This window comes from Thermobia domestica, chromosome 9, assembly GCF_964235325.1.
Source record: "Thermobia domestica chromosome 9, izTheDome1.hap1.1, whole genome shotgun sequence".
NCBI lineage: Eukaryota > Metazoa > Arthropoda > Insecta > Zygentoma > Lepismatidae > Thermobia > Thermobia domestica.
Genome location: NC_137462.1, coordinates 32,844,967 through 32,866,756, shown reverse-complemented (window position 1 = coordinate 32,866,756; position 21,790 = coordinate 32,844,967). Strand labels below are relative to the sequence as shown.

The 21,790-nt window shown below is 37.2% G+C and overlaps 1 protein-coding gene across 1 annotated transcript in view; it reads right to left on the bottom strand.

Moving 5' to 3' along the window:
• LOC145694535 (zinc metalloproteinase nas-4-like) overlaps positions 1 to 18,189 on the bottom strand; it is a 132,516-nt gene extending 114,327 nt beyond the window's left edge. The window contains exon 1 of the mRNA XM_081770850.1: positions 17,943 to 18,189. Coding sequence (XP_081626976.1) covers positions 17,943 to 18,015 — 73 coding nt within the window. The 5' untranslated portion in view covers positions 18,016 to 18,189. The remainder of the gene's footprint in view (positions 1 to 17,942) is intronic.
• Between the last annotated feature and the right edge of the window lie 3,601 nt (positions 18,190 to 21,790).

The following is a 21,790-nucleotide window of genomic DNA, read 5'->3' as shown; positions in this document are numbered from 1 at the left end:
GTATATGTACGTAGTTTATTATGTTAGTGACAATTATGTGATTTGCAGCGGAGAAGCGAAAAATGCTGTTGCTGGCTTTGTAAAGTTCATTCGCTCGAGGCGGAAAGAAATATGCTGGCTTGCAATTTTGTTCATTGAAAGAAGTTGTACGTATGCAGGCAGTCTGAATTACAGAATGCAGTGAGGTGAAGAATTATAAGAGTAAAAAGAGAAGGGATCTGTTGCAATGTGAATACTAAAGTACATTCATGTCCAAAATGATTGTCGCATATCTAGAACTGTCTTCTTGGAAGAATATAATTTGATAATGATTTTGCAGGGTGCTTTTAATACTGATATTATGTGTATAATCGAGAAATGTATATTTTGTGGTAAATTTCATAGGAAAAGAATTATAAATAAGAAAACTAGAATGAGTAAAACAAAATGTTGCTAAATGAACAAGAAAGCTATATTTTCGTTTTATTGTTCTTATTTACTGCTCTTTTGACATGAAATTTGCCACATACATGTCTTGGCCGATTATACACATACTGTACTAACATTATAAGAAATACCGGAGGAATTCGTTATCAAATTATATTCCTACAACAACATATTTATAGACATGTGACAATAATTTTAGACAAGAGTGTACGTACTAGATGTAGTCACTTCAAATAGTTAGCCTTATCATATTGCATATCTTATTTACTGATATTCCGTGTTTTGTTTCTTTTCTTTTTTCTCTCTGCCGCTGAAATATGAAGAGTGCTCGGCGCGTGTCGCTGGATCGTATCTGCTGGAATCATGTTATCCTTCTTTCTTGTTTTTTCTTTTCTCTTCTTTTCTTCCTATCTGTTGCGTTCTTCATTATCCCTGTATGTTCTTCGCCATCATAATATGATTTTATTCTGTCTATAGAAATATTCTGCTCTCTCTCCCTGAAATTGTCGGGCTTGCGAACTCGGTAGAGATTATTATTTAGTTTTGAAAGTATTGTGGCCGGCCCGCAGTAGCTGTCGGACCATTGTGATGATTTACCGACCCGTTGAAAGGGAAAATAGATTAATACTTTATCTCCTTGCTTATGTTTCTTATCAAAATATTTATTTTGTTGTTCACGAGCCTTTAGTAAATTTTGACGTACTTTTTCTCTTAATTTTACAAGGTGGTCTCTTTCGATTTGTAGCTGGGGAGCAGTCTGTAATTGGCAATCGCCGATTGTCCTTGGTTCATATCCGTACATTAAAACGAAACTTGATTTATTCGTTCCTAATTGGATTAAACTGTTGAACCAAAAGTGATGTGAGGTAATAGTTTTGGCCATGTTTCATGATTTTGTTGGACGAAAAATTTTAAGGAATTCTGTAGTGTTTTATTCATGACCTCGACTAATCCTATATCTTGGTTATTAAAGCAGGACAGAACTGAAATTCAAAATTATATATTTCTGCTAGTTTTTGAAGTTTCTTCGTTCTGTGCACTGGATGTTTGTCCTGATGAAGAAAACGTAAAACGCCGTATTTTTAAATAATTTCTTCCAATAAAACCTGTTCAATTGTATCTTTCGTTATGCTATTATCAGCTTTGGTCACTATATAACGAGTGCTTGTTTCGATGGCAACTAAAACTTATTTTGGTTTCCCTTCTTCATGTGGATAAGGTCCTAAACCGTCAAACATCCATCACTCTACTATTATGCCTGGCGGGTGATGGAGTTCTCCTTGTGGCTTTTTCGGGAGTTTCTTTAAGAGCTGACACTGCAGTTCTTAATTTTAAAGGCTAAGTATGACTTCATGTTTGGCATGTAGTATTTATTGAGGACGGTCTTATGTCTTCGAAAACCCAAAATGAGGTGCTGACGGATATTTGTGAATAGACCCGAACCATTGTTATGCCAAACTTTTCGGGATACACAAAAGATAAACTAATCCAAGTTCTGGATGTTTATGTGTACGGTAAGGTAGGTTGTCTTTTAAGTGAAAATACTTAGCTGCTCTCATAGTAGAACTTTTACTTGGTTCTTTCCCTTCTAGAACTGCTATTATGTCAACGTAAGAGTCATCTTTGCTCTGTTCTTCCGTAAGTTCTTCAAAGATCCTGGTTGTTGTATTTGCAGAGTGCGTTCTTCTAAAGAATTTGAACGGTATGCATGCATATCTTCTTTTGCCTGGTGTAGGTACGTGGCTTCTTGATTAACAATGCTGTTTTGTTCTAAGCGGCTAATGATATCGGCCGGGTGCTTTTTCCCTTCAATATGTCGGATGTCACAATTATAGTCGGCTAAGAAAAGTCTATAGCGTCTGTATTTCCCTACTTTGTCCGGATGCGTGTGTAGAGAAGTAAGACATTTAGCGTCAGTAAACAATTTAAATTTACGATTAAGTAGGAAATATCTGAATTTGCGTAAAGCATACATAATAGCGTATAGTTCTTTTTGCCAGACAACTTTTAGTTTCGGCTGTTGTAAGACGACGGCTGCAATACGAAACAATTCTTTCTTCGTCTGTGTGGGGGTTATAACAAGCTAGTACCCCCCGATTTAGTGTTAGCTTGCGTCAGTATACAGTCTTATCTAGTTTTTCGTCAAAATGGTAGAGAGATGGGGCATTCAAAATGTCTTCTTTCAGCTTCTCAAATAATTCATCGTGTTTTTCGTTCCATTTGAATTTAGCATTTTTAGTAAGAAGCTGTTGAAATGGTTCTTCCTTGGCCGTGAAGTCTTTAATATGACTTCGAAGACAAGAGCAGACATATAAAGCTCTTCAAGTTCGTTTAGTAGTCGGCTTCTTAAAATACTTGATCTTATTTGCTATTTTTGGTGAGATGCTGATCTTTTCTCTGGATACAAGGAATTCTAATACTGGGAGCTCTCTTTATAGCAAGTGTGTCTTCTTGGGATTGGCTTTAAAATCATGCTTCCGTAGTTTTTGTAATAAAAGCTCCAAATCTGAAAGTTGTTGTTCCCACGTATATGAACCTATCACGAGGTCATCTGCAAAACTGGTAATGCGTTTTGGAAAGCCATTTAATATCATTTTAATTACAATAGTCAGCGACTGAGAACTTGTACAATGGCCCATCACGCACCTTAGAAAGTTATAACTTTTCGTGTATAATTCACCTCAAAGTTATGTATTTAGTGCTTTGTGGATGCAACGAGATTTAAAAATAAGATTGGGAAATGTCAAGCGTAGAAATTAGAGCTTTCCCTTTTAAAACCTGCAGAAAATCGTCTGTAAATTGAAATGGGACGCCTAAATATTTGGTATAACTAATACATGCTTGTAGATTCAACACAAGCCTGAGTTCTGAACTGTTTGCTTTTTTGATCGCAATTAGAGGCGAAGATTAATTACTCGTCTGTGTCTCAGTTATGATTTTGGCATTTAACAGTTGTTGTATCTGCTTATCAATTTGGTCCCTTATTCGTAATGGAATAGGTGTGGAACAGTGATAAAATGACGCACTTTTATCAATGCGTATTCCATGCTCGTATCCCCTAAAATAACCTATATCCTCCGGACTGTATGAAAAAACATCCCTGTATTTCTATAATAAATTGCTTACAGCTATTATCTGGTATTCCGGCAAGTCGAGATTTATATTGAAAAAATCAATATTAAAAGTTTTAGCGGTTTATTTTAGTTTTTCCTGTATCTCCTCTTGAGTTCTAAATTGATGTTTTTCTAGTCGTCTTCTTCTATTTTGAAAGAAAATTCTTCCACGTCCTCCTCGGTATACGCCACTGGTGTGCCTTTACTTAAAGTTATTATGCGCACCGTATGGTTCGAGATTAACAACGTAAGGTCATTACTTGGTATTCGCATGGTCATTGCGTATCTGTATCTTTCAATCCGTATCTTTCTAATATTGATTGCAGTAGTGCGACAATGTAAAATGCTGCGTCATGATTTTTCTTCGGATTTGAAACAAGAAAGTAGAAATGTGATTTTGCTGGGATCGTAATTTTACTAGCTGTGAATACATTTGCGTTTCTCTGCAAGTGCAAAGAACGAGTAGTTGCTTGCAACGTTTTCTCCGTCTCTCTTTTTTCCTTGGGAAAAGTAGGCTTCCTAGGATTTCTATATAATGATATAGAATTATGCTCGAGGTCTATTTTACAGAAAAGTCTAATGAGAATGTCACTTTCAGAAATCGGGCTGAAATCTGCATCTATTATGTGGATATAATGAGAAAAGGTGGTGGTGCCAATTTTAAATTTAGAGCTATTTCCTTCAAAGTGAAAACTTTGTTAGCAATGCCTTGATACGAGTCTGAAATTGTATTAATTTGCAACTTGGAGGTACGTCTCGTTTGGACCATAGACCAAGACTGGATCTTGTGTCGTTTATTACTGGCAGACTGCTTGAATTTACTTTAATATTAAATAATAATTTTTTTCTGTCCCCAGTTTGACGTGTTCCCGGCGATTGTTGTAGGGAACTGTTTTGGAATGGCCTGCGAGGCTTGACTTTAGCCTACGAGCCCATCTATGCGTTTCCCTGGTTGGAGTTTTTAGTGTTATTCCAACACGAAGATGCGCCGGGATTTTTCTTATAATATATTGCGCACATAGATATTCTATCGTCTTTTACAAAATTTGTATTTTTTTCCTACCACCGTTATTTCCTTTGTTATTCTTTGCGTCCGCCTTTTGTTGTCCGTTTCCATGACGATTTTTTCTCCGTTATTACGCCTGAAATTAGTCTTCATGGCATTCTGTGCTATCATTAATGATAGTTCTGCCATTTGATTGGCTAGTTTAGTGAGGTCCGTGTGAGGAGGTTGTGAGAGCGGGTTTTGACTTTGGTGGAGGTAGATTTGAAACTTCAGGTTGAGTAGAAGTTGACTGTGGAGGGGAAATATTCTGCAATGGAGGTGCAGAAGGTAATGATTGCGAATAACAAGGAGCAGGTTGGCTGTGATGTACAGTAGAAGTTGCCTATTGTGCATAGGTTGGCATTAACAAAGTAGGATTCGTTTGGTTGTTAAAGTCATTTAAAGGAAATGTTGAGGGTGCCCGATTAAAGAATGAATTGCCTGTGACAATTTCACATAGTTCCTCTTCTGCTTGAGGTCTTGAGCCTTTTCTAATTTATGGAGTCGATCCTGCAACTAATATACTGTTTGAAAAGATTCCAACGCTATCTTCTGTAAAAAATTTCTTTGTAATCCCAATGAAAGAAAATGGATTTTCTGTTCCCCCGATGCCACTGGCATTAGCTATCTAATAGCCCTTAATTTTCTTAAGAAGTATGAGTCAACCGACTCATTTTCGTTTTTCTGTATTTGAAAAATGTCTAATTCTGCCTTATGTGCTGATACATTTGGACGAGACAATGAAATTAATTTAGTTTTAAGTTGTTTGTAATCTAGGTTGTTAAATTGATTTTGATTTTGTAATTGTAATACAAAATCGAGAGCTACATCCTGCAAATACAACGGTAGAATTTATTTCTTCTTTGCGGGGCCCATGTCTGGACTAAAACCAAATGATCGAATAACAAAAAAATCGATCCGGATCGTCTGTACTGTGACCTGAGTATCTAGTTAGATGGGGAATATTAACAGGTATTCCGGAGTCTGTTTCTGCAATATTACTATCGTTCTCTCTATACGTATTTTCCCAGATCTAGTTGTCGGCATAAATACCTGTCAGCCTAAAACGAATCAATTTACTGTTACGAGTGTTATGGGAGTGCTATAACAATACGGATATAATCTTTATATAATCCTGTCTTATTATCACCAACACAAATACACTGTACTTTAAAAAGTTTCTACGTCCGTTTCTGTTAATAAAAATAGCGTCCCGTAGGAAAGTTCTTAAGAAATGTCTATAAATAGACGCCGACGCATTTACCAGGTAAAATTCTCTCTATTTATGTAAGGTAGAGCAATTATTGTACACGGAAATTTGGACTTTCCCATCACCTTTTTTTTTTTATAAAAGATCTCTTAAATACAGAAATATAACACAATAAGTAGTTCCTCTAATAATTTTCGGTAAGAAAGTGGAAGGAACCCAATGACCAGGCGTCGTAGGGCTTTTGTAGGTGAGGTTACTCTCTTTGACCAGGCGTCGTGAGAGAGGATAAGCTTGAGTGATTAGGTGTCTCTCGATGACCGGGCGTTGTGAGAGAGAAAGGGAACCCAATGACCAAGCGTCGTAGGGCTTTAGGAAAGGTATCTCTCAATTGACCAAACGTCGTGAGAGGGTGTTACCAATGGTCAGGCGCCTTAGGGCTTTTGGTGGTTCGATCAACCTGTAGAGATTGATGCTTCTTGAGGCGTGCTGCTGTCTTTTATCCTAAAATGTCGGCTACCTCCGTGATCTCCGTCTTGCCGACTGTTGGCGATGGTGGGTGACTCCTCTTTGGTACTATCGTCTGCGTTATATTTGTTTATTGCAAACACGTGTAGTTCATGCATGGTTACAGCATGATGTGAAGACATGCGGAACCTTACAATATTTACAGGCTTACAACAAGAATCTCCATATAAATACTATTATACACCTCTCCGCGTCTTGCTTTCAATATACCTTCGCAGTATTCAAGAAGATCATCATCATGCCACATTCTTCCATCATCACCTCAATCACCAGCATCTTTATCCATTATAGCACTGTCTATCTACACCACTAATAAGGGCTCTTCATACGTCTCTCATCAACCCTGAGTCGAACCAGAACAGCAGATTAACATGCATTTGTCTCTTAGAACATCACTATAATGTCTTGTGGTGTCCAGAACACCTCATTCATTACTTTCCATTAGTCTCCAATTTCTAATGTAATATATTTCAACAGTACCATATATTCCACAATATTTGCGACTGCACTATTTATTATCATTGCTTTTTGCACCTAGGTTATTGTTTTGTATGTGCACCTTTGTTTACTAGTTTAATATCATTGTTGTAATATTTGTTTAATGTTATTCACAGCTATCATCTATAAATTAAATAAAGAATAAATGATGATCACAAATCTCACGCCAAGAGAGAGGGCGAAACCCGCTAGTCGTAGATTGTAATGACCTCCTAGTTACTCGGTTGCTTTACAACAAAGAATGATCTTCCACTAATTGATGCCCCTCAACTTCTGAATAAAGAAATAAAGTATTACTTGCACCTACTCTCTTAAGAATTAAAAAAAGAAACTTATTTTAGTTTGTAGTGATCATGTCTATAACCACGTCTGAAATCTACTGCGTCTGCATCACCACGCACACCAAGATTTAACTTTAACACAGCTCGGTGGGATCAGTACAGTTCTTATATCACCGAACATCTGTCGGCTACTGGACCTCTTCTCACCACAGTTGAATCTATTGAAACCCTCTCACTTACTCTGACTGACATAGTCTCTCATGCTACGGACTACACAGTTCCTAAATGTACCAGCGAAATATCTAGACCTCGTTTACCAGCATGCGCCCACGCTCTTCTCCGGCACTCACACGAGTACTTAACAGAGTTTCGTCGCACAAATGACTGTCGATTTCTTCTTCTGCATCGTCAATTCCAGCGTACGCTACAGAACTACATAGTAGCCCGCAAACGACTAGACTGCCATATCTCCTGTAGTGCTTTGCGCCAAAAAAACTATATTTTATTTTAGATCGTTTTCGTTACTCTGTAAAGCTTTCAAAGTTATTCTCAATCACAGAGAAATGTAGTCCATGTGGCGTGGTCCTTAACGCTGTCGCTTTTGGTGCGAGTGGTCCTCGGTTCGATTTCCGGTAAGTTTAAAAGATTTTACAGATCAGTCATCCTGCGTGAGGGTTTCACCATTCACACCAGGCAAATGACAGGATGGTACCTAACACAATGGTCCAGGCTACTTTCTTCCTCCTCTAATCCTGTCTTTCTTACCTTTCCTGGGATAGCGTGATCACCGAGGGACGTTACCCCTCATACGTGACGGACTTTAATATGGTCGTAGATGCCGAAAGCCCAGAAATCAAATTCCTAATCCAAATTAATTACAAAGAATCCAGAACATCAAAATCGGAATAGTTTCATGCATACCACCTGAACCTGCGCTCTCTACACAGCGCATCATTCACATATGAGCACGAGTCTCCTTGTCATTCCTCACACCTGTACATGTTTCTTTGTCTTGATAAAAAAAAAAAATCGGCGAAAGGTATCACAAAGGGGAGATTTTTTTTCGATTATTTTTTCAATATCTTGCACCGTTAGCAAGGTTCTTGAGCCTACTTCCGGTTAGAGTTTCTAATTCATGTATGATCAGTGTTATGGTTTCTTCTTGCATGCAGTATGTAATAAACAAATACATTACACACACAATTAATTATAACGTCAGTGATATATGGTGTTCATTGGGCTAAACATTCTAAACAATAAAGATTCATCTTAGACTGAAGAAATGGTTATCCTTCGTTTTTCATTACCATTTGGCCATGAAACAAACTCCGAAGATATTATAACCCAGTAAGTGTAGTGCTGAAATGTGTGGTGTTCATAACTCGTGGGATATGATGCTTTACTTTTTTAAAAAAATTTAATATTTCTAGTGTGTCTCTAAAGAATGTAATAAAGAAATAATGGTCTTAATCTACACAAAATTTGCAATCAACGCTGACAACGGCATCTTTCTAGAGCTTGTGGTTTCCGAGATATTGTCAAAAGAATTCACCACAAACATATAAACCTAGCATTTTAATAGAGAGATGTTATTCTTCTTTAACTTCTTTCTAAGCACATCTCTAACAAGCATCATTTTAATTTTTAAGATTAATGGGTTACGTTTTTCTTATTCGCCTGTGCTTGGTAACTTGACCACCATTTTCTTACAATTTTAACATGAAGGAGGTATCTTCAAATGGTCCTGTATTATACTTTTTATATATATATATACATACGTATATCATATGTTGTGCTGTTAACGTATATCATTTGGCAATGAACGTGTTTATTGTCTAGTGAATATATATTTCAATAATAAATCTCGAAACAATTTCTCAATTGCGACACGAAAGCTTGATCTAATGCCAGGAGGCTTTCTAATATATACTGCTTTTCTTTTCCTTTCATTGTGTAACGTTTTGTTCAGCAATAACCGTTGCACAGTAGTCAATTATTTTGATACTGTACATAGTACATAAACTTTTCTTTCTAATATCGTAATAATGGTTCTTCTTCTCTCATGTCTTATTAAAGCAGTTAAAAGCTTTAGCTTAGTCAATTTATAATCAGTCTATTGTTTTTCTTTCTCTTAAATTCTAATTTCCTTTTATACAGAGTGCTTGAGGGAGGATAAGAGATGGCGCTGTAAACAATAAGTATTGGAGAGCTTTGCTCTCAATTTTTATTCAATTTTAAATCTTTACAATTCATTACTTTGGACAATTTTATTATTTGTTACAATTTTAATATATTATATACATTTTTAATATGTTAATGCGCCGCTTATCCTTCTATATTATTACATTAATAGTGTGATAAAAAATTTCATTTAAAACAGGCAATTCGGCCATCTTGGCTCCTGCAATTTTAGTACATTTACTTATTTGAAACAATTTATAATTAAAAAACAAATATAGTGATATAGTCCACAAGGCCCTAATGGCTGGGACTTCCTTTATAAATCTCCCGTAAGGGAGGTGACAGAAAGAAAGAGTGCTTGAGAAATCACTTTACGACTCACATAAATTCATATAAATTTATTCAAAATACTTACACAGCTGGTTTTGGTATCATTTTATAGCAAAATAGATCAAGTATTTTCTTCCTTATAATTAGATTCAACGTGACTTCTATTGGTAATTTTACAGACATCCCATCTGAAATCGATTACCTGTCAAACCCGCAGCACCCTATCAGGATACGAGGGCCTTATATATTTTTTGAGCCTAACAATGAAAAAACAGTAATTTGTCATTGAAAATTGATTTTTTTATTTTTCGAAATATTCTCCTTTATGATCAATACACTTTTGCATTCGTTCGAACCATTTGTCAAAGTACTTTTTACAATCTTCTTGAGAGGCCTCCATAATATGTTTTTTTGAACTCATGAACGACTTCTTCCGCCAACGAAAATCGTTGCCAACGTAATTTATTCTGGACATTCGGGAACAAGAAGTCATTGGCTGCCAAATCAGGACTGTACGGCGCATGACCCATCAATTCTATTTCTTGAGTATTCAAATAGTCAATTGTTAGACGAGATGTGTAAGAGCTCGCATTATCTTGATGAAGAATGATCAGACGGCGCTTGTTTGTTTCTCGTGTTTGACCGAGGACCTCCGGCAAACAAATTGTTGTGTGCCATTCAGAGTTGACCGTTCTACGTTCCTCTAAAGGTACAGTTGCCACATAACTAGTTTTCCCGAAAAAAAGGTGACCATTTGTTTCGATGTGCTTTTGTTGGATTTGGTTCATCTTGAAACACCCATACAGTCGACTGCTATTTACGTTCCGGCTCATATGCATATATCCATGATTCGTCACCCATTACAATTTTATATACGTCTTTTGATGCACCGCCATTGTATTTATTGAGCATTTGTGTGCACCAATCGACGCGAGCTTCTTTTTTGAGTTTTTGTCAAATTATGTGGGATTCAACAAGAACAAACCTTTCTCACCGCTAAATGATCATGTTATATTTTATATATGCTGGTGGAACTAAGACCAAGGGTAGCTTCAATCGTACAGTATGCCACCTGACGATCTTGCAGTATTAGGTTTTGCACAGCATCAATGTTTTCTTGAATAACAACTGATTTTGGACGATCTTCGCGAATTTCGTCAGTGAGCGCATGACGGCCACGAGTAAAATCGTTATATCAGCGTTTCACAGTGGCGAAGGATGGGGCTTCATCCCCAAATGTGGAAGTTAGTTGATTGATGTACTCTTGTTTTGATAATCTACGTCGAAAATCGTAATAAATCACCGCACGAAAATTTTCACGAGTTAATTCCATTTTTCTTTTGTCACGCAATCTTCAAGTCAACGTAAACAACACAAATAAAACTATTGACAAAACATTTGAAGTACGTTATGGTAAACAATGTCAAACGTTTCTATGCAAACAAAAAATAGCGCTTAACTACACGTTGCTGTTAGTGGTCTAACACTGCCACGCTTAGTTACATGCATGGAGAACATGCCCGCGACCGTTCGGTCTCTTTGATGGACGGGTTCCATCAGACAAGGCACCCCGCCCGTAGTTGCTCGATACTGAATTGTATCCACGTGCACTAAGTGCACCGCCAGAATTTGTCCCCTAATTCTGACTTGCCTAAGCGATGTAACCCCCATTCTCTGAGGGAGTGGGATACGCTCACTGCGCGGCCAGACCGAAGTCCTGAGTGCCTACCAGTTAACCTACTAGTGGAGGCATACTGCTAGCGAGCCAGTCCTACCATTCTCTGCAGGCATGACGCCCGAGCTTTATAACGCAAGATCACCTCCCGCCCGTCCTCACCGTTACCCAGATTCCTGGGATTAGCTTCCAAAAGCTACCGAATCGCACGGTATGACCACAGCCCGGCAGAGTTCAACCCAAATCCGGGCCCCCAGGCGATGCCCGATGGGGCTTATTCAATCCCGGCCCTGCCTACCTCTATCGTTCAACTGACAACCGCCTAGTCGTGTAGAGGTACCACGCACACGTCGAGATACTCCTGTATCTCATCCCGGACCCAATGGTACGTTTTAAGTCACCAATCGAGTTTGGTGCCGGTCCATATCCTACAGAGTTTCCTCCCTTCCGCAGGATCAGAGACGTTACCCAGATTCCTGGGATTGGCCCCTCCCCACCTACGTTCAGTCCTCCGGCAGGCAGGAATCCGACCCTCCCCCTTCCCGGCAGGGTCGTCCAAGCAATTCGGGACTTCCCCTAATTATGGTATAGGTACACCGTACATTACCAGAGCCAATGACTGATGTAGACTGTCTCCTTTAAAGACAATGACCATTTAGGAACGGCGGCTCCTCTGGTAGGGTCGTGAATAAATTCACTTCCTCTAATTACGGTAGAGGTGCACCGTACATTACCAGAGCCAATGACTGATGTAGACCGTCTGTTCAAGGCAGACATTGTCATTTGGGAGCCCTGTCTTCCCTGGTACGCCCGTCCAAACAATACGAGACCACCTTTGATTACGGTAGAGGTACTCCGTACATTACCAGACCCAGTTGCTGATGTAGACTGTCTCTCTTTAAAGACAATGACCATTTAGGAACGGCGGCTCCTCTGGTAGGGTCGTGAATAAATTCCCTTCCTCTAATTACGGTAGAGGTACACCGTACATTACAAGACTCAGTGGCTGATGTAGACCGTCTACCTTTAAAGACAATGGCCATTTGGGAGTGCCGGCTCCCCTGGTAGGGTCGTGGCTCCTGCACCCAGTGAACGTGCAAGCCTGAGACGAAGGAGTACCCAACTTCCTCAGCACTCCTGAGGTACGAGTGTGCGTTAGGATACTAAGTATCCCATCCCGGACCCAAGAGCACGCACTACATGCTCTTTGAGGGCAGTACCTACATCATCCTCCCGGTAGGGCGCTTAATCCGCCCACACTTTGGACACCAGCTACCTGCTCTTTCATATGGGTTGAGGGACCACGTAGCCTTATCTCCCGGACCCAAGGGCGTGGCCTAGTTGACTATTTCGGGGGTTACCCAAGGGCTCAACCTCGCCGGTAGGGGCGGCAGCCAAAGACTACCTACCCCACTGAGGAAGTGATGGAGTCACACGTACTCTCCCGGATGCAATGGCACGAGTTAGTCGCCCATTTTGGAGGATAGCCGAGGCCTCACCTCCGCCTGTAGGTTGTTGACCCAGCTTGCCATTAGATGTCATATGGTAGTTAAAGTACCGACAACGAGCCTGGCACAGGGTCACCAATCTCCCCCGTACAACTTAAGTGCCCGGAACCAGATGCGAGCCCGGTAAAGCATAAGGGAATCATTCCCCCTTTCTCAGCACGGGCTTGGGACCGGCCATGGCGGCTTGTTGCCAAGGCTCAAAATATAAATAGTAGCCGTTGTATCTTATGTCTTATTGAACACCTGGATTCAACACAACACTTATGTCACTCATAAATGGTAGTCATACTCGGTATCCGTTGCACAATTGCCACAGATTATTTTTTTCAAAACAAGCCACACAGCGCGCTTAGGATCAATGAAGGCATCCATCTTTGTTACAAATGTCGCTATCGCTTGTAGTGGTGCTTCTCGGCACTCTACACTATGTGAGTCAAAATATGATCTATTTTGCTACAAGATGACACCAAAAGCTGCTATGTAAATAGTCTGAATAAATTTATATGTATTTACGAAATGCTGTAAAGTCCTTTCTGAAACATCTATATTATTTTATTATATAATTAGTAAAAAAATATTAGGAACTTTACAGCGAAAAACGTTTCGGAAGCTATGTTGTACATAAAAAATATTCTACATTTTAGTATATCGAAAATAGTGGTAATAAACCACAAAACTTATTTAAAATGTGGATATGGAAAAGAACCAAGAAAATTAATTTGGGAAAAGCATGGGAAAGAATAACGAGTTTAAACAAACCTTATGGAAAATAGTACAAAAATAGTATTAAAAGAAGATAAATGTTCTGAGAGATTATTTGAGAACTGTTTTATTGGGTTAGTGTGTTACTTTCCAAGAGAAAAATATGAAGCCTACTATATTTGGTTACTCAAAGTAGTCCTTGACTCCATCCACACACTGTTTCAATCGCTTAACCAATGATTGGTTTCCATGAAGAACGGAGTCTGGGGTCATCCATGGAGAGAAATCCTTTGGAAAACGCACGTTGCACCACTCGGTCATCAGAGAACTTCTTCCTTGCTGAAGTAATCTTGATACCGAAAGACGTGGTCATCGGTAGAAGACACGCCAGGAAGGTGTGGAACGATTTCATACTGTATCTTATGGAGAGTTTCCATGGTCTTTTGAGCCACATGTGAGCGTGCTTTGTCGTGAAACCAGAGGACATCATATTTGTTAATCATTGCTAAGTGTTTATAGAAAAGTTTGCGGTGTATTACATGGGAGCACTGTGACTATTCGCAATGACGGTTTCGCCTCGATGGGAAAATGCATGACGGATCATCAAGCTCACCATAACAACACTCCCTATAGTTGTAAGGTTGGTTACAGAAACCACCTAGATATTTATTAACTTAGAACCGTTGTCCTCAGGTTTTACGATTATTGTAGCAGCTCCAGTTTTCGTCAGAAACCTAATAGCAATGTAAACTTTAATAGCCTTACTCAAAATTTCAAGATCAAGTGCGCAGGCTTGCACAAGCTTACATGGTTGCAGACCTAACCATGGTTATATAGCAAACTCACTAGTTCCTCGATTGCAAGCTTGCATCAGAATCGAGACGATATAGATAGATTTCTACAAAATTTACGGAATGAGACAAGAAAAAACTTATTTCCTGTCTCGTGAGCAACATTTCAAAAAAAAAAGTATTTACGTTATTTAATTTAAAGTATTATTACAAATATTTGGCTTAGTTCATGTCTACAGCATACTTCGATGTTGCTCTTAATTTCAATAGCCTGCATACAGCTAAGAAACAGAAAAAAATATCTTGATAATAAATTTAATCTTAAAAGTGTAATAATTATAAAATGTGTAGCCTACAATTTTAAAAATTTTAAGTGATATTATTTTATTTTCAAAATGAAAGCATAACCGCTATAGAACACGCCAAATTTGCGGAAGCAAAGTAAATCGTTTCAAGAAAATGAATAAGAGAACATCGTTTAAAAATATTTTACAATTAAGTCAATCGGTATGGTTTGTCCGTCTACAAATACATGTCACGAAATAGACAATGTGCATAATGAAACCCTTACTTATTACTGATATATGAGTACACCCCGAGTAAGTCTAACCTCCCCCAGTTGCATCCTATCATCAACGTTGGAAATGGACATTCAATTATGTTATTATGGACGATTGAAAACCTACCGCATAGTCACGAAAATCAGATAAGTATTTTCCGGATTCCAAGATTTTTTTAAGTATAAAAAAATTGTTTTTAATTATATTATAGTCCAGAAGGTATATAACGTCCTTGGCTTCCCGCGCTTGGACCTGCTCGTCACTGGAAGTGTGGTAAGAGGGTAGCCAATCACCACCAACCGTCTACTGCGCTCAGTGAGCCACGAGTAACTAAGCTGCCCACTCCCCATAAACGTCACTACAATTTTTCGTGGGAAGCCAACGACGTTATACATTGTATATTATAACTAACAAAAGATGCTTTAATTTAGAAAATAATCAAGAAAGCAGAAAAATAATTTTAAAAAAGCACAGAAAATAACTCATAATTATAATTTATTAAAAATGTTGAAGTCGGTGCTAAGAGAAAGAAATTAGTATCTAATATAAACTTATAGTTTCAATAAAAATTTTAGGATGCATTGATTGAGGCATCCTTTGGTTTGGCATTGATTGATTTTTTAACATACGCCGGACAGATAAATATAAGTAGTAATTTTTTTTCGCTTTCCAAGGCTTTTTACTTATTATTTTTCTGATTCTTAGCACTTTTTTTGATTATTTTCTAATTTACTGCTTTTTTAAATTGGTTAGTATTTTTTCTGAAACTTTGTTCTGTTAATTTTATGTTTCTTAGCGTTTTTCTTGAAGTTAGTTACTTTTCTCCTTAAATTTGATATATATTTTCACTTTTTTCGTTATCCGGATAATTTATGTAAGAACTAACTTCCTATAATTAACACTATCAGCCATTGAGCTCACTACATGTGGTAACTCCGAAAGCTATCACTGGATCCTAGTCACATTTACAGTTGATTATCATGAAAGCATGCTCTTTCAAACAAACAAAAATTTAAAAAAAAAACAATAAAATTTCTGCATTTATGTTGAAATTATGTGTCATCATACAGCCAATTAAGATATTAATACTGCCAGTCGTTAAGGAGTTCTGATCTAGCTTCGAAGGCTAATTATTAGTTTCTATACTGACTATATATATGTACTTGTATAAATATAAGCAGATCAAACTGAAAACTCTTCCGTTTTTGAAGTCGATTAGTAAAAATTAGTTTTGTTTACTATATCTTTTTGTCAAAAGATTTCCACGTTCAAATGTTAAAATACATGTGCACTATGCAAAAACTTTCAGAAAATAGATATATATATTGTAGTAAATTACAAAAGTCATTTACTATTCTTTAAAATAATAATAATAACAATAATAATAAATAACTAAATAAACAAAGATAGTGCTTTTAGTAAGGATCTTCACTTAACTCACTATCACTTCTTTTAAATTTTATTTTATAAGTTAAAAAACAATGAAGAATTTTTGAAAAATATACAAAGACATTCGTATAATATGTACAAAGTGTTATTTAAATAAACTACCATTGTTTTTAGATATCTTATAGGCCAGAAATCTGGTGTTTCCATTTAAGATTCCGTTTTTAATGGGGGGATTCACATTTCTGCACATTATCGAAAGTCTCGAACATGAAACCTATTAGTTTATTCAAAATAATTTTTAAAATATTGAATGGGCTTCTTTCTATGATTGCCATGTTGAGCTATTTACAAAAAATAAGAAAAAGATAAAAGTGAGTGAAAATCCATAAATTCCGCTAATACTGATCAAAATTTGCGTTAGTATTTTTGTAATATTTAATTCACGAAAGTAACATTTACTAAGAACAATATCGTACAGAGATTAAATATCTTGGTTCAGAAGTCACGCTTCCGTTCCGACATACAGTCCTTATATTATTAAGCTGTTTTGAGCCAGCATTCTCCCGTATGACCAATATGTCTGTGTATGAGTTTAATCGGTTTAATTATTTAATAAATTACATAGTGTGATAAACGATAAGTAAATTTTGCTTTTTAAATAAGCAGAAACGTCAAAGTAAATTTAGCTTATCAAATAAGTAAAAGCATCAAATGAATTGCGCTTGTTAAATAGGCGAAACATAATGTAAAATTAGCTTATCAAATAAGCAATAACTTGTAAATTTAGCTTATCAAATAAACAAATAATGTCAAGTAAATTTAACTTATCAATAAGCAAAAGCAAACAAGATATTTTGTGATTGGTATAACGTTATGAAATCGCTTTATCACAAAAGTAAATTCACGATTTATGGTAACTAATTTTTACCTTTAAAAACATCCACTAAGATTTTGTGTACATATTAAAGAAATAAGCCTTTATTTAATGTTATAGTTGTTTACAAACAACAAGAAATGATTTTGTTTGTTTTTTTAAAGAGGATTCGTAAAATGAAATGTTGCTTTTAAGAAACATTGAGTAAGATCTTAATCCAGTATGGCAAAATATTTCAACAACAATATAACAAGTCATAAAATACCTTTGAAAATTTATTTTTTCAAACAGAATAATTTGTTTACGTTACACACAATACGTTGACAGATAAAACTATATTAGTAATTATGTATGTCTAATAATTTAGTTATTTTACAAATTTGTTATGGTGTTTTTTTTTAAGACAAATTTTATACACTAACCTTCGCAAAGAACAGGCTATTTTATAATAAATTTCTTACTTTTTTCTTTACATGACGCAAGAAGTAATTTAAATAAAAGGTCTTTGTTTTCAAAAATATTCTTAAAAAGCTCTACGATAATCTCAAATTATTATTTTTCTGTGTTTGTTTATATATATATATTATTTTGCATAACTTTTGTTAAAAAAGCAAGTAAATACAAAACTGAAAAGCATGTGGTAACGAAAATAAAAGTCAGTACTGAGACGATTGAAGGGTTATTAAACACAACCAATCATACTTACGTTATAAACTAAAAAAAATCAACGCCAGCACGATGTTAGGTTAAAAGAAATATATATATTACCGGCTATAAAAAAACTAACGGACACCGATAAAGAGAAGTGAAAAAAATGAAAGCACATTTACTTACCCATATAATTTGGTGGTTTTGCAGAAGCAATGACGATCACCCACTGTGAAAACACTAAAAAAATCTTCCTCATAGCTGGTTAAAAAGATTTCCGAATGTTCTACGCGTTACCTATCACAAGTAATTTCCTGGCTCTCTGCCTTTGCAATGCACTCCGCTAGAATTGCACGCTAAAAATGTTCCATTCCTCCACGCTTTATGGTCTGTGTTGATAAACTTCAGGCTGGCCATAAACTTACTCTCCTCAATCGCGTAACAGCCTTTTCAATAAAGACTTCCATCAAATGCCAAGCAATGAAAAAGCGCTTTTCGCTATCAAGGACAGGTATGTTGTAAGGGAAGCGCCGTTTCTCTAGGCCTATCCAATTGATTAATCGCCTATTTTTCTTTGGTCGAAACTGAGTAAAAGTGTACCTGTTAGTCTAAATGTCTGTCTAGTTGTTCGAATAGGCCTATTTTTGTTCTTGTCGCTGCCATTTTACTTTGTCTAAAAGAAAATTGTCTGATTTCGATTATCTGTCCGATAAAATCATGCTATCAAAAACAGGAAGAAAGAAAAAGAAGAAGAAGAAGTCAAATTTAATGTTGCGCTCTTCTGTGATGGTGGAAAACATGAATCACCTACAAATACAATGGAAAGTGGCATGGTTTTCTTTTTGATACTCTGAATAACGCAATCTCTCAGTATTGTAAATTTTCTTTGTTAAGTTTTCTTTGTTAAACGGGGTAGTTTATCGCGTTTATGCTTTTTGTACATGTAATTGGGAAAATTGAAATGAAATTTCATTTTTTTTTTTCACGGTCCACAATTATGCACTGTAGGCTAAAGCAAATGAAAATTGGTAAAATGAGAAATGTTGGAGGAAACTTGAGAACCCCAAAGACATGAAGTTGTCAACCACAAATTCACATGATCTGGGATTGAACTAAGGAACTCTCTCACCAAAGATGTGTGCCTTACCGTGCTCCAGTTAGGAAAATTGTTAATTTGATTAGTGAAGGTACTGAATAATCAGTGTCATTATGACGAAACTATAATATTACTAAACAACTTCAGTTGCTGTTGATTACCTAAGCAAATAATTTTTAACTGGATGCTCTATGGTGCTATAGTTCGTTGCTCTTATAACGCCTCCTTTCATTGCTACGTTTTTTTAATATGAGTATCAATTTTACTTACTATTATTTTTACTATTATTATATTGGTCGCCAGGTTGCTTCACAACAACAATTGAAGCCTTGAATTCCACAATCCAGCTGAAGAGATATTGAGAAACAATAAAAACTGAATATTTTTTTGGAAATGTGAAATTTAGTGACATTTGTTATTGACCAAAGTGTAAATATGAAAAAAGTCTGATTTTCAAGTTCACATTTCCAACAAATATTCAGTTTTTTAGTGAGTTTCTCAATATCTCTTCAGCTGGACTTGTGCGGTTATGGAAGTCACTGCTTCAATTGTTTTAATAATTCGTGTTTTCAAAATAATACTTCATCTATGTTAGATGGGACCAGAACTTGTCTAACGCATCCCACACACATCAGGTATCCAGACTCTTGCACAGTTGGTGGAAGTAAAGTAGACAGATTATATTAATATGAAAACTCAGCAGTTTCGAACTTAAAATGTCAAACAAAATAATTATCAATTAAAGAAATATATAACGATTTTAATACTTCAGGAGAAAAAAAAATTATAACAGAACTTGTATATATTCCAATTTAGGCAGGATCACCTCATTTAGTTTTAGTAATTAGCGGCGATTCTACAGCAACCTGTCTTCACCATAGTTTCATACGTACATTTTATGTGTATATGGCTTTAGTGTTAGGAACAAATTACTATATTACAATAGAACACAGCAGAGTACGATTCTCAATTAACCAGGTACTTTCTTAAGGTAGATTTTCATACAAGCGTCTGTTGCGTTCTTTGCTTGCAGTGTGACTGAATAGCCAAATGAGGAAGTTGTTTGAGTGTAATACTTTATAACGCTGGTGTGGCTATCGTAACATATGTAGAGATACATCGTTGTGGTATATGTATTATCGGTGCCTTATTATGAAAAAGTGGTAACAAGACATGTTGGCAATCAACCATGTACCAAGTTATGCACCCCACAAAATAAGGAACCAACAATACAAATAGCACAAGGATATGGAATGTCCATACCATATGTGTCCAAACTCGCGAGCCCGGCGCTCGTGAGCTCGGCACTCGCACTCAACGGGCTCGCGCTCAATAATTGAGCCCGAGCCCGAGTGAGCGCGAGCCCAGGTGAGACAGGTGAGCGCGAGTCCGAGTGAGCGCGAGCCCAGTTGAAAAAAGTGAGCGCGAGCCCGAGTGAGCGCGAGCCCACTTGAGATTAGTGAGCGCGAGCCCAGTTGAAAAAATGAGCGCGAGCTCAAGTGAGCGCGAGCCCAAGTGAGCGCGAGCTCTGTTGGGAAAATTGAGCGCGAGCGCGAGTGAGCGCGAGTCCAGTAGAGAGAAGTGAGCGCGAGCCCGAGTGAGCGCGAGCCCAGTTACGATTAGTGAGCGCGAGTGCGACCGAGCGCGAGTGCAGTTAAGATTACTGAGCGCGAGCCCGAGTGAGCTCCAGCCCAGTTGAGAGAAGTGAGCGCGAGCCCAAGTGAGTGCGATCACAGTTGAGAGAAGTGAGTGTGATCGCGAGCCCGCACTCGCTTCGCGCTTACGTGGACTCATTTGCTTCAGAGACAAGAACAAGAACACACGGAAGAGAAACGCATTCCGTGTGCAGCATTGAAAAGGAAGATTGAAGAAACTTGACAAAAGGAAGGAAAAGCATATTCTTGACGATGTCTGAGCCAGAGATTGGCACCCTCACTCATTTTTGCTCTCAAGGGGGCCACCCTCACCCTCGCTTACCCTCATTTTGGTAGGTAAGTGTGAGTGAGAGTTAGCAAAAATGCCCATCTCTGCTTTGTTAGCTCTGAATGAGTCGTAGCGTTTTCAAAATTCTCCCATCATTCCGAAAGATGCAAAGATCATATGATGCTTGTATTTTATGGTTGAAGGTACCCCCCCCCCCCCATAGAGGGAAGTGAGACAATTCTTGGAAACTGCTATCTATTGTTACAGAGCAGCAGGATTTTTGCACATGGGTTTGTTGTCCATATCGAAGGATAGTATGAATTAATGTATGTATTACCTGACCAGGATATTAGTGCGGTTTTTCGTGGAGGGCGCTAGTGTAGTGTTTACATCAGTTTCTAGGTAAGCGCGGTGGGACAGGGGAACGGAGAGCGTCACTCTGCAGTATATCCAACGATTTTCAAAAGTTGCAGTTTACATGTTATAAGTAGCCTAATCTGGTTCGCTTAATAAAGAACTCCATAAATTATATAGTTGTTATTGAATGCAGTAATGGTTATTCCTGCAGTAATGCAGATGTATTATGGATAATGGCATATGCATGGAAATTAACAATTTAAGAACAAGATAAAGTGAGTTTCTACCGTGTATTAAGCAGATTATATAAAAAAAATTGATTACGTTTTATTTGATTTCATTATAAAACAGTAGAAACCTGTAAAACTCAGTAATAAGATGTAATGACTAAAATATTAATTATGGGTTGGTAGCTTAGATACTTGCGCAATATCTTGTAACTGTAAGTTTAAATCAAGTTAAGGCTCGCGATGCTTGTATTTGTTTTAATGTAGGTCTATCGATTGACAACTAAATTATTTTCTTGAGTTGTAGCCAAGAAAGAATTCCGATACGTTTCCACTCGAGAACTGTGGAAGTTCTCTCCGTTGGTCTATTGGCTAGCGCATGTGTCTTTGTTGTACGTGGTTCTGTGAGAGCCCAACAATTAATTTTACAA